The sequence below is a fragment of the Halichoeres trimaculatus genome, unplaced genomic scaffold (genome assembly GCF_033239565.1).
Source record: "Halichoeres trimaculatus isolate MK-OKI-2021-1 unplaced genomic scaffold, fHalTri1.1 fHalTri1_scaffold_19, whole genome shotgun sequence".
In the NCBI taxonomy this organism is placed as follows: domain Eukaryota; kingdom Metazoa; phylum Chordata; class Actinopteri; order Labriformes; family Labridae; genus Halichoeres; species Halichoeres trimaculatus.
In genome coordinates, this window is record NW_027437197.1 from 17,104,513 (window position 1) to 17,118,522 (window position 14,010).

At 41.6% G+C, this 14,010-nt stretch overlaps 1 protein-coding gene across 1 annotated transcript in view; it reads right to left on the bottom strand.

Annotated features, from left to right (window-relative positions):
• Positions 1-14,010, bottom strand: part of anos1 (anosmin 1) — a 45,422-nt gene that overhangs the window by 17,436 nt on the left and 13,976 nt on the right. The window contains exons 3-4 of the mRNA XM_074695569.1: positions 1,791-1,853; positions 1,283-1,505 (exon numbers count right to left, since the gene is read on the bottom strand). Of these exons, the coding sequence (XP_074551670.1) occupies positions 1,283-1,505; positions 1,791-1,853 (286 nt within the window). The remainder of the gene's footprint in view (positions 1-1,282; positions 1,506-1,790; positions 1,854-14,010) is intronic.

Sequence of the window (14,010 nt, forward strand, 5' to 3'; positions counted from 1 at the left end):
TTTGGGTGCATCTGTGTCTGTGAAAGCCTGAAGCTCATCCAGCAAATTTAAGACTTTGTGATGTGTGCCAATTTACCGCCAGAAACAGCGTGAGGGATGTGAGGGTGAAGTTCAACACGCAGGGATGGAATCAAGATTTATGATTCTGCGCAAGCTGCCAAAAATAAGTCCTTGTAATCTGCAATTTGCGTCATTGAGATTTAAAATTAATGTTCGACAGAGAGGGATTAATAGATTTTACACAATTATAAAAAAAATTAAGCAGAGTGCAACAGTTAATCACGTTAAAACATGACGTCAAGACACGTCACGAACTGAACAGGATCAAAAGAGATGGAGGATGTACCCGAGATCCAAATGATGAACTCAGTTAATTTGGTCCCTCATGGAAACATTATGAGAAATAATTAACAGAGGAGGTGAGTCGTTAAGGACACGGACGATTAAACGACATTATCACATAACCTAATATTAACACACTTTGCAAGACCCAGTTTGTCTTGGCTTCCTGAGTAACTGCAGACTTCCTACATCGATTAAATGTTTCCAATAAACTTTTTATCATCAGAATGAATCAGGATTTTCCATTTGGGGGACATTTTTCTTTTGGAGGATGAACTTTTCATCCCTTTTTAAGTTGACACAGGGCCTGTGAGCTTGCTCTTCCTTGTTTGTAACATTTAAAAAGCACCAAATACAGTGTTTGAGATAATTTTTGAGGATTTTTACCTTTAGTTAGTTGGACAGATGAGAGTAATGTGCACAAAATCATGTCACAGAAATCAATCCAATGATGGCTCTGAACATGGGGTGCTTACTCTACAAACTGAGCTAAGCCAATGTTTTAAAATGCTGTTTTTTCAGAAAGTAGGGACTTTACATTTGTACCATGTCTCTCTTTAAAGCTTTTTCTCAACCTTTCCTCACTAAACTCTCATGAAACAACTTTTAATATCTCTTGTTTTGGAACAGTCTGAATCTGTGCTCCACACTCTTCTGCTTCAAATTGAAAGAAATGGTCCGCTGAATCACGGGATAAGGCGCTAACCGTGTGAAGCGTGCCTCAAAACTCTCTGCAAAGTAACTAACAACATAAGCTGTGCCCTGCAGTTACACAGAGAGCTCCCACAATCAATCAAATGTGTTTGCTTGGTTGCACCATTTAAGAGTATTTGGGGTATCATTCATCAAAGCAGACTGTTACCGTCAGTGAGCACAGGTTACCCAAAAACCAAGCTGCACTCGAGCCCTGAGGATGAGCAGTTTGTGGTTCCACTTTTACCTTTATATAGATTCTTGGGCATCTGGCAGGTGTGTCCGCAGCCGTTTGAGCAGCACTTCTTCACAGCCGAACACTCTCCATCCTCCTCGCAGCTCTCCACGCAGGCCGCTGCAAAGCCGCTGGCCTTCTCTGGCGCTGGACAGTCGCCTTGCTTCACTCCCTCTACAGACTTCAGGAACTCGCAGCTAGTGAGACACTCGTAGTGCTTCTTAGGGAAGAGGGGCTGAGGAGAAGGAGGAGGGGAAAATGTATGTCAGGTTACTTTTTAAGAGCGACCTGTCTGGCTGCTAACAGGCCGCTCTGTGAGCTAACAGGGATTGTCTTGTTTACATTTCAGCGTGTGACTCAGAGAAGCAGTGAGCACATGAAACAGCTTTGATTCAGTGTTGCTACAGCGCAGAAAGACTTACTTCACACCCTTCTAAAACTTTCCCCTCATTGAATTTTCCCATTAAGCACGAGCAGCTCAAACACTTGAATCTAAGGGTATTTGTGGGTAGTGACATACCTCGCATAAATCCTGGCACTGGTTTTCCTTCAGGTCCCAGGATTCCTTGCAAGGCTCCAGGCACTGTGAAAAGGAGAAGGGTGTCAGTTCTTCAAAGAGGAAGCCACATCAAAGAGCCGCCACTGCTGCCGCTGCTGCGGAGATGTTTCTGAGCTGGCACCACACTCATACACTTCCTTATGAGCAGTCACACCTCTTTCTGTTCGAGATGCTTCAAAAATCTTATACAATCATTCACAAAAGTTAACAGAGGGGTCCATGAAGAGTCACACCCTGCGCGGAGAAATCTACTGATGCTTGGGTTTTGGTTTGCCCTGGCAGATTTCCTTCTTCATGCCTCCTGAAGCGTCTACGCCTCATCCAGCTCATGTCTGGGCCTGATACTCTCTGACACTGGCACCAAACTCACTTTCTTTTCACAGAGAGCGCTAAATAAATGATACAGTTGGTTTAATGTTCTTGGGTTTCCCTTTTTTTTTACCACGTGGAACAAATTCACCGAATGTTTGGCATAAAAGAGAAACTTCAGCAGCTCAGAGTCATGCTGCCAAACATAACGGGATGATAACATTTAGAAATGAAAGTTTACCCATCTAGTCAAACTTCTTTAGGCACTTCTCTGAGCACAACCCAAAGTATCAAATTCAATCAAAGCCAACGTAATGTAACAAAAACGTCCATGCGTGTCCAATAGAATCAAGCAGATGATGCCGCAGGAAACGGGAACGTGAAGGAGCTCGAATCTGAAGCTGGTGTGAAGGAGAGAAGCAGCTCAGTCAAACAGTCCAAACCCTGCCAGGCAGCTTCTGTGCTGCACTGGGAGCAGCCCAAACCACACCAACCAGAGACCTGCCAGAGTCACTCATTCAACTCCATCTAATTTCGACTCCTGCACCGGCTTCAGTCTGAAGACAAGGCACGGCGGTACATTTTCAACACATAAGAGCGCATTCTTCATCGGCCCGGTTTGCCGGTCAGTGGGATGAGGAGGGGGTATGATGGAGGAGATATGGAGATCTGCCATCAGCGGAGGTCGACTTTGGGTTAGAGTGAGAGAAAATGGTCGTGTGGTGTTAAATAACGCAAAGTACGGCACAGCTTTGAATCTGCGTTCTTCTAATAGCCAGCAGGGGGACGCTCAGTGGGTGGCAATACGTATTTAGAGCTTCTGGAAGCAGAAGTTAACCTAACTGTGGTTTACTACATTAGGAGCTGTCCCAGTCCGATATTGATATTGGATATCGGTCCGATATCAGCAAAAAAACAAGTATTGGTATCGTATCAGAATACATCTAAAATCTCCGATATAAGCAGTTTCTGTTACCCATTGGTTAATAATAAATGGGTCAGTTTTTCCTCATACCTGCTGTTGCTGACTACTGTTCTTTGTTTGAATAATATCACTTAATCAAGCCTTTTCTGACATGACAGACATACTACAAAATAAGCTAATACTCAATGCTGCAGTATCGGTATCGTATCAGAAGTGAAAATGTAATATCGGGACATCCCTAACTACATTAATCAGAAAACCACATGCTATTGTCCAACCTGCTACATACTGAACAGTGTGTACTATGGCGAAAAGACGGACGGATGTTTTTTTCAAGGCCGATACCAATACCAACTATCAGTCATCAAGGAAGCTGATAAACGATATTTGGAGTCGATATTCATATTAAACAGCTCCCAGGCTCAGCAGCTGTCTTATAAAGTTTGATGAAAACTCAAAAAGAATTAATAGCTCCCTAAAGTTTTCTACAGTTAGTGAAGTTTTCCAAAATGACGCTGCATGCACCAATCAGATGGTACTGTGGGTGGGACAACGCTACGAACATAGTAGCCACTGCAGACAGAGAGGTGCTGTTGTATTAGAGTCAAAATAACACAGTCTTAAATCTAATTTCTTATTGGCCACCAGATTAAAAAAAAGGCTGATGCCAATATGCCTCAAAATTCTAAATATCAGCGCCAATAAACGGTTCATAATAAAATAACCAGAAAACTACATTTAGAGAACTGCACCATATCAGATAAAGACGACGCATTTAATTATTTACCCGCAGATGTCGCTGGTGTTTCGGTGTAAAGTGTGACTCTCTTAACTGGTGACTCTTGGCCGTTAAACACTGTTACTGTCGACTGAGAGTCACCAGTTAACACAGTCGCTATTAACGCTGAAACACTGGTTGCTCTGTGACGGTCAAAACTTGATAGACGTTGTTTCTGTTGTATAGTCTGATTTCTAAAAACTAACCACAGAACAATCATACATTTTATGCTGATAACAGGTTGAATTGAGTGTTTTAAAACCACTAACTCGTCTGAATGAAGAGAGACTGATAACCCCTCTATAGGCAGACCTTGGTGTTAGAGGGCTGCCCCATAAAGCTGTCAAAAGATCTTTACATGATAATCTTGTCCTCAGAAGTCTCAGGAAGATCTCCTGAAACCAGGCAGCACTGGACCCCAAACCATCGTTGGAATAACTCTGTATTAGGTTGTTGCTTCTTGGGATTGGACAACTCAAACCAGAGCTTCCTAGAGAGTTAAAACTTACCCTGAAAGTCACTTCTAGCACAGAAAAAAAACAAGATCATCAGCTGAAAAGTTGAAACTTGGAATAACAAACAAACAGGCGACCCTGCAGCCGTCGCACCCACACATTCATCCACTCCACAGACAGCACCGACTGTGGAGGCTGCATTTAACACTAAGTTGATGTAAGAATTCTCACAGCTCAGTCAAGGGCAAGGATTGAATTTATGACTTTAATTTGCTCATTAGCCCACTCTGTCATTATCATGCCATTGCCAGTGAAACGTTTATTTGCTTTTTATGGAGTGTGGTGGACGGGCACATGATGAAACATAAACCTTGCTTCTGGAGGAACATGCTGCAATCAGGGCCGCCGCGCACACGCCTGCCAGCACTTGATTCCCCTCGTCTCGAGCAGCGGAGAAGCCTTGTGCAGACGCTGTTGAGCGTTGAACAGCTGGCTCCAGAGAATGAGGGAGGCTGTGCGGGGAGGTATTTTCTTAATTACTTCATAGTAATATAGATATCTCTCCAGTGGTGATATAAAATATTGAGTGCCAGGAGGAAAATTGGACACCTTGCAGAGAGTTATGACAGCTAAGAGCTCCAAAAGAAACTAATGTGGTTTCTGCAGAGCTGATCAGGTGAAACCGCTGCAACACCTCTGAGGTTTAACGTGACATACGAGCTCAATTGCATCGTCCAAGTTATGCATCATCGTCCAGAGCGTCTACGCCGTTCCATCATCATTTGCTATTAATAATGTTGTGACCTTACATCATTCACTCTGTTCTCAGTCGTGTCCTCGTAGGGAGCGGCAGTAGCAGCAGCAACTTCAGCCTCCACAGCTGGAACGATGAGGTGATGAAGCAGTAAGTGTGTGTTGCACCAGCGTCTAAAGGACATTCTGCACATGTTAAAGCCCCCAAATCCCTCTTACAAATCACTGAACATACACACGTAAGCCGGGGGATCAAGCTCATTTTACTCATTGAAAGATCCCTTGTGCATGGGGTGAATGCATTCCTTTGGCTTTTCTTGAGGACGATCCTTTTCTTTTTCTTTCCGGTCCAGCACAATCACAGGAGAAAATAAAAGTCGCTGCTACCTCAGGATTGCAGGCCAAGCAGCATGAATTAACACAGCACATGGTGCACCAAAGACATTGCAACACAGATCAGAATGCTGGCTGTGTGTTTAGTGTTGTCTCACCCCCCAGAGTTTCAGATTTTCATTTTTTCTTTCTCTCTTCTTGGTGAAAGTTTCCAACAAAGAAACTTCAGCTTCAATGTTACCAGCGCAGTAATTTCTTCTCACCGAGCAGTTATATCATAAACGGGACTCTTAAAAGAGATAAGTGTTTGTGCGGAGGCAGTGAGAGCTCCCCACAGGTGTGCTGAAAACCTGACAATCTGTCAGCGATTCTCCCCAGCCACACCCACAACCTGACATTTAAGGAGGAGAGAGGAGGGCTGACGACAGATGTCTCGCCAAAGCAAATGGGACGGCTGGATTTAATTACAAAGGTGCGCTCATCAATCAAGAGCCCTGATTCTTATTTACACAGTTTGGTGATAAATCTAAAGGATTGCACTGATGTTGGGACACAAAAAAGATGCATGGGCAAATGCCAAAACGTAGTTTCTGGGAGATCTTGTGCAATTTTTCATATTGGGATGAAACCTCAACTGAATTACAGGCTGATAAACAACCTCATCAAGGAAGACGTGTTGTGATTCAGGGTTTTATGATTCAACTCTTTCATACCAAATCTGTAAACAAGATGTGAGTCCTGGCTGAAGCAAAGTTCCTAAGTTGGTAACGTGTTCCTGTATCTGAAAGGGGACAAAGTTATTTTTCAAGTTCAGACAAGAGTTTATGTTTACATACTCCCCACTTCAGGATTTGGCATTCCACATAGGCATGTGGAAGGGCGAGGAGCTTCCAGAAAATTAGCATTTATAACTTTTTTGCTTGAAAATAAAAATACTTCAATGAAGTATTACTTTTCAGGAAACCAATACAGACACTGGTATTAAACTTCTGGTATCTATGGTGATATCATTAGCTCAAAGAAAAAGGGATGGACTGATATAAATATTTTGGCCGATACTGATATCCAATATTAATATTGCTGTTATGGCCAATAACCGATATTTACCAATATCAATATTGGTATATCTATTGAAAAAATATTGACTTAGATGATGTGTTGAGGTAGTTCGGAGAGAAAGAGTGGCGTGATCGTGAGACCAACAAACGCGATCAAAAAAGTACATTTTGTCTGTTTTTTGGATCAAAAACAGGAAGAGAGACATAAAAGAAGAGAGGCCACTCTTCTTAGATAGTTTTGGTGTTTACATTGTCATAGAAAACAATATTTTTTGGGTCTTGAAAGATTTTTCAAGATGCTCCAAAAATGACCGGCAACTAATGAGCAAATATCGTCCCACTTTTACACATCGGCCGATACTGACATGTTGAAAAATGACCAACATCGCCCGATACTGATATCGATACCGATATACAAAGAAAGCTTCAAAAACTTTTCTCCAAAATAAAAGACAAATAACATTCTGCATATTAGTAACTGGAGATATCTGTAGTTGAACAGTCAGTAAGAACTGTTGACATTTAAGATTGGAAACCTCAAACTTTTGCACATGTTGCAACAACAAAATCAATTTCCAGTTTTTGACTCTGAAATGCAATCTGTGAAAGCATACTAAGGCAACTGGAGTAACATTTTCAAGTAGACCTACTGATGCTGAATTATTGATAACAAAATCAAATTCAAGATTGAATCAGCTTGGACAATAAAAAAACACACAACACATTCAAAAGAAAAACTTTTTTGTGCCTGTGCCTTCCCATCAGGAGTCCAACAGTTCAGTTTTACTCCCAGTGAGAACTGGGAGCCTCAAACTTTTGCACATCCAGCACTGTCAGTGGCAATTCTAGTGTTTGACTCTGAGATATAATCTGTGAAAGCACACCGTGGAACCAGGGAGGAGAACATAATTGAGCTGGACATAGTGTATCTGCTGGGTTTGGGTGCCAACGGCTTTGTCTCCCTCAAGCAAATCTCTCCTCTTGGCAACCCAGCCACCATCTGTCTGAATAGCATAAGGAATGCATGTCATTATCCTATGAGATGTTAACATATTTCTGGACAAATTTCACCCAAAAAGAAACAAATGGTTTTGCTGGGACGCAAACAAGAGCACGAGTTGCTTTCTATGGACTCGAGCAGTTAGTCCCAACAAAAGAACTTGAGCGGCTGATTTCCCCTTTGTCCCCTTATCTTCGAACCCAATAGTGACACATTCTGCATGGCTAAGTAGGAGCATCCATAGCGCTCTTTCACTCCCCATTTCACGCTGTAATAAAACGCAGCAGTTGTTACTCTGGGGGACCCCTAAAGGCATTCTGTGGGGCCGATGAGAGAGTCAGGCTGAATGGCAGCCAATGCCACAGCCCATCTTCACTTTGTCATGGCTTGGACGAGGTGGGGAGGAAATGGAGGGGGTAAGATGGGGGGTGTATGGGCTGCCTTTCCCCATCATTGGAGCATGGTTCATCAACATCTCCACCCTTCGTTGAAATGCTTACTGGCCCAAGCGAGGCACTGGAATAACATATACAATGAAAAAGTGTTTAGTTTTAGCTAATGAAGCATGAACTGCTACCAGTGCTCAGCGCCCTGGGCTTAACAAAACACAGTGTATACAAAATAAAACATGGGCTGTAGCTCACACAGATGGAGGAGACATTTTTCTCTCTATGTATTTACTCAGTACCCGTTTTCCTCTGACATCACTTCTAAAAGCTGGTTTGTTCTGCTGTGTTTCACTCTGTCAGTCGGCCAGACTTTCTACTCAATTCTGATCAATCTAGACCAAGGATAAGAAAAGAATTTCCCCGGATACCTCTAAATTATGTAGCTAGCCTTAAGCAATCTGTCTTGTCCAGTCTGTATCTCTTATGTGTTCTCAGTGTTGATGTCTGTTTACAGATGTATTTTTAAGCAGTTTGACGTCACCCAAGTGTGAATGAGTTCATACACAGTGAATGTGATTTTTAGATGGTCTATTTTTAAACAAATTAATGAACATTGATGAATTCTTATAGCAATTCACATTGTAAATGCTGATACTTTTTATATTAATTTATGTATTTATTGACATATTTATTGCTTTTTTATGATTCTTGTATTTTAAAAGCCCCTTTGTATATCTTATTCTGTATGTAGTTAGTAGTTACTTGTATTTTTGTGTGTTGTGTATATTGTGTGTTGTATGTTTGCTGTATGTGGACCCCAGGAAGAGTAGCTGCTGCATTGGAAGCAGCTTGACATCCACTATGTGCCAATTTCCTTGGCACATAGTGGCAACCACTTCTTTTATACCTATGGGAAGGTCTGACAGCCAGCAATTGTTGCGTTTGCTCTGAGACCCAAAACTCAGGACACTTTATTGGTTGTTAAAGTATAAACATAAAGATTTTCGTGTTTCACAGGTATTGTTCAATGATTTTTAATAAAATAAGATTGGAACATTGTAAAATAGTATCGGCCCAAATCAGTATCGGCAAGCCAGGCTTTTTACAGATCAGTGATCAGCAAGAAAATTGTGATGGGTGCACCCTTAGTATGATCTAATGGGGATCTGATGAAATGATGAAATAAAGAAATAAATAAAGAAAAGTCCAGGCTTCCCCACTTTGTCTCTCATCTATGAAACCAAAATCTGCCAGATGCCATCCAGGACCTGAACACATCGATCCCAGCCCTGACCGTCACTGTAAAAACCCGAGTGGTGCCCACAGATATTTACAAGGTGCCTTTGCGCTCCCAGGGGAAGCAGCAGCTGCCATCTGCCTCGCTGGCCGGGACAGATACGGAGGAATCTCTGTTGTTGATCATACACATTGTAAATCTCACCTCCAATCTCATTGAGTTATGGCTGTTTTCTGCTGCCCCCGCGCTTTTCACACTCCCAGTGACCGGACTCAATTATTCCAGCAGCTTTCAGCCCTCTGCTCATATCTATCGACCCATCCAGGAGCACGCCACCAGGCTGTGCTCCCCCCTCTATTGAAACGGGCACTTACTTCAGGTGCTCACTCACTTCTCACTCTATTTCACTTTTATTTGGCTGTCGTCTCGCCCTAACTTCCCCTGGTTCTTCTCAGCTTTTATCTGCCTCTCCGTCTCAGTCTCTCCCTCTCTCTCAGACCATGTCCTCTCTAATCCAGATAAATTTGAAAACTCATCTTTTCTCCCTGCGTTGGCCTTCCATCTCACTCTAAGCCCGCCTGATCTTACTCAGAAAATGGATGTTTTCCAAAGCTCTCCCCAAAGTAGATAAATGTGAAAACACCAGGCTTATGTTGCAGTGCAGACAAAGAACAAGCTTTTTATCATGTGATATATCTTTCGCAAACATGGCCAGTGCGCTTTCATTTGCCAGCAATGTTATGAGCCCATGTTTCTGGAGCCTCCAACTTTTCTGATTTTTTTTTTTCCCATGAATGTGTGTTTTCCAAGCGTATAGCCAAACACAGTGCAGGTGATGTCACTGACACATGTTTTGCGTCTTTTGTAAGACAATTGCACAAGTACGAAGAAGTCGTGTAATGAAACATGCCAAACTCAGACTGTTTAAGAAACAAGAACCATTCTCAGGAGGCCTGGATTTGAGAAATCTTGGCAGTTGTAGGATCCAGATACTCTAAATTTGGTCAAAGTGAAGAAAAGGTTTAACAGATCACCATGGCTTTCACATCTGCTTTAACACCCCCTCCTACCCTTTCAAAAGTTATCAAAGAGCCAGATTATTTTTATGCAGTTGCTCAATGCTACTTTTGATGCTGGCTGGGATGAGTTCATGCCACTTTGAGGGCTCCAGATGCCACTTACAATCACCATCCGGGCAGAAAGTGTTGCATACGCTCAATTTCTGCCAATGTGACAATTAGCTATGAAAACAGCAGAATGGAAAATGTCACCAGTGTTGTGAAACCACAAACGGAGAGGGAGTCAAAGCTAAAACTAGCAAAGTTTAAATATAGGACTTTAACCCTGCATTCTTCACTTTGTTCTTAAAGATTTAAACCACTGAAATCTGACATCTGCACCTATTTTTAAATCAAGAAGTCTTTCATATGTCTTGATTTCTATACTTCCTGCTTGGTTATCGGCCACAGAGGCGGTTAGCACAGGTTAACCAGGCTGTATTTCATTATATGCTGGAGCTGTGTCAGAAACAGTGTAAAGTCATATCCTGGAGAGCCTTTCTAATATGTCTCTGACGTGCCGTTAACTTTGAAAGGACTGCAAAAATATAGCGAGTAAATCAGGAAGAAGATATCTCCATCCTGAGCCGTTATGAAGTCTAGACACATTATTTCCTCAACCTCACTCGACCTTTTGTCCCGCTAAGTCTTGGTAGATATCGTGGATTCGGTTTCTGCTGCGCTGTAAATCAGCACAGGTGCGCGGCGAGCAGACAGTCAGGTAGATCACAAAGATTAACAGCAGGCTGACAGGAGATGTGAGTCTGCAACTCTATACGCAGCATGCTCGCTGATAAATATGAAATGAGGTTTTCCATGGAGCAGAAGGCTGCTTATCTAACTGCCACACTTATCAGGAAGAAAAATGGGTGAACGTTTAATTATATTAGAGCTGTTGGACTTATTCCCGGCTGATGTTGATGTTCTTTTTCCTGCAACTTAAGCTCAGTCTGTGCTTTGTCAGGGCGTCTTAAATATTCCTACAAAGTTGTGCTCTGATATTTTGAGGGGTTGGCTTGAATAAAATTATACAGCAGCAGATGCAGAGGTGGGGGTTCAGTGCTGGGATTACATAAGCCTCTGCAAACTCTGCTTCACAGGAGAACATCTGGACTCAGAGCTACGAAAGACAAAGTGTGTTTATTTGACTCCTCTGTTTAAGTGTCCTCAAACAAAGAATCAACACCATGGATTTAATGCTGCTTCTATGATCATGATTTCCTTTACCACTAAATGTCTGCGATGATGTTGCAAAGTTTTTGTAGATTTGGTTAATGGGGTTGATAAACATCTAAGTTTCAAAAAGTTAGACTTTTCTGTAGAGCTGCACGATTTGGGGAAAAGGTGCGATTTGCGATTAGGTGGGAAATATTGCGATTGCGATTGTGCTTGCGATTTAATAAAAAAGGTTGTGTCATGATGAGTCTACAGATTTGCTTGGTTATCATGGAGAAAAATCTGAATTGCATGTGCTGACATTGCAATTGCGATTGCGATATCCTCTTTTGCGATTACGTAATTGCATGTGCTGACATTGCGATTGCGATTGCGATTGCGATTGCGATTGCGATTGCGATAATCGTGCAGCCCTACTTTTCTGGCTATTTTTTGATGGGTTAGACTTTACAGGATTAAAGACTTCCCTATATTGTAGAATCAAACTGCACAGGGACAGATTTTGGTACCGCAGGGATTCTGGTTTCTGTGCGGTGGTTCCTACAAAACGACAAGTGACCACCTCTTTAACCATGCAAAAGCTTGTCCTGCTTCACCTCCGACTGTTCCCCATTTCTTTGTGTTGCTCATATTTTCACAATATTCATCAATAATGTGTTTTATAAAGATGATAAACTCAGAACTTGCATTGGGTTTTCTCCAAGCGGCAACCTCCGGTGGAAGAAGATGAGACAATGCAGAACACTGCAAAAAACTGAAATCTTATCAAGGGTTTTTGTCTTTTTTTTAAAGTAAAAATTGTCATTTTATACTCGATATGAGCCACTTTCAACTTATCAATCCAGAAAAATGTCTTGTTTCAAGTTATCAGAGTACAAAAATGAGGTTTGAATCGCTTGTAACCAGTAAAATAAATCTGCAAATGGAACAAGAAAAAATTGCTTGAAAACTTCCTTGAGACTAGAACAATGTCTTAATTAGAGCTAAAACGATTCTTTGAATGATTCGAGGTACTCGATTACAAAAAATACTCGAGTAATTTTCTCCACCTCGAGGAATCGTTTAATTTTAAAGTGATCAAAGAGTGGTATTTCAAAAAGAGCTGAGGCTATATTAAGAGAGTTTTCAGACCTCTTATACAAAATAGCAACTAGCAACAAATCTAGCTTCTTTTCTGGAGTTTGGAGACTAATCGGTCATTCTATAAAATGGGTCCGCAACATTGTACATGTACCAGGCACAAAAAATGTGTCAAAGTGTGTTTACAAATTTAGGAGCTACCAAAGCAAGTGCTCTTATTGACATGCTGTATCAGAAAAGAGAAAAAATTTCATTAGAAAAATAACTGCCCTAACTAAACAAAAATGTATTTTATCCTATTACTCGATTAATCGATGGGATTGTCAGCAGAATACTTGAATACTAAAATATTCGATAGCTGCAGCCCTAGTCTTAATACAAGTAACTTTTCTCTTGTTCCATTGGCAGATCTTTTTAATGGTTACGAGCAATTCAGACCTCATTTTTGTACTTAAATAACTTAAAACAAGACATTTTTCTGGATTGGTCATGTGAATTTGGCTCATATTGAGTCTAAAAAGGAATTTTCTACTGAAAATAAGACAAAAACACTTGATAAGATTTCAGTTTTTGCAGTGAAGTGCTAAAATCTGCTGTTTCTCAAGTGTCCGCTTGAGGTTGGCTCCAGAAGTACTGGAAGTCACACACCAAGCCAAAAAAAAAAAGTCGTTTTCATGGCAGAACTAAACCTATTTACAGTCTGGTTAAAAAAACGCTCTTGTCTAAAGCGCTGATTTCACTATTGGCACACACTGTATGGGAGGTCAATTTTTTTTTTCTAACTTGCCAGTTTAGAGGATATTTGCTCACCCAATCAGAGGCACAGTACATCTCATGTGACTCATGTGCGCCCTACAGCTGTACTCGAATCCCCTGTCACTTCCAATAAGGCCACTTTAGCCAATCTGCTTCAAAAGTCTGTTTCAGAAACAGATGGGTGATGGGGAGACTATGTCCATTAATTAAACAGTCTGGTGTTTCTCTCAGTGTTATGTTACCTAAACAAGACTTGTTGAAGACCTGTTGTTGATGATGTTATGTTTTTCAACACTAAGACAATGCAGAAGGACACTGGCAGAAACTAACTGCAGATAACTTTTAAATAGCAGTATAAGCAAAGTACTTAAATTCTCCCTCTTTTAGAGCAGGTGTCAGGTGCTGCAAATGATCAGATTCAAGAAGGAGAGAGCCTCGACACCATCGTAACCACTTATGGTGCGTGCTGATTTAGTAATATCTGAATAAAAAAGGTCAGCATTTTCTTGGGCAGCTCAGAAAAACTTGGCCAGCCTGCCGAGGTATCGCCTGTGTGGGAAGCACTGCTGTTTGTAGTCCTGGTGCTATCATCGACAAGCGTTTCTGCAGGTTTTTACTCTTTGTAGAACAAACAGTGGGTGTGGTGAGTAAAGAGGTGGAACACAAACACTCTGTAACGCATCCTGGAGGACTTCAGTGGTCATTTAACGACAGCCTGAGCTTTAAGTAATCTCTCCTGACAGATACCTGCAAGCAAGAGCAGCAAGTTCTCTGATCCTTAATGTCTTTCCTTTACACCAAATCGCTTATCCCTCTTTTTTAAGGTGAAGCATCATGGGGACGCTTTTGGTGTAGATTTGGCCCTCTGTAAGAG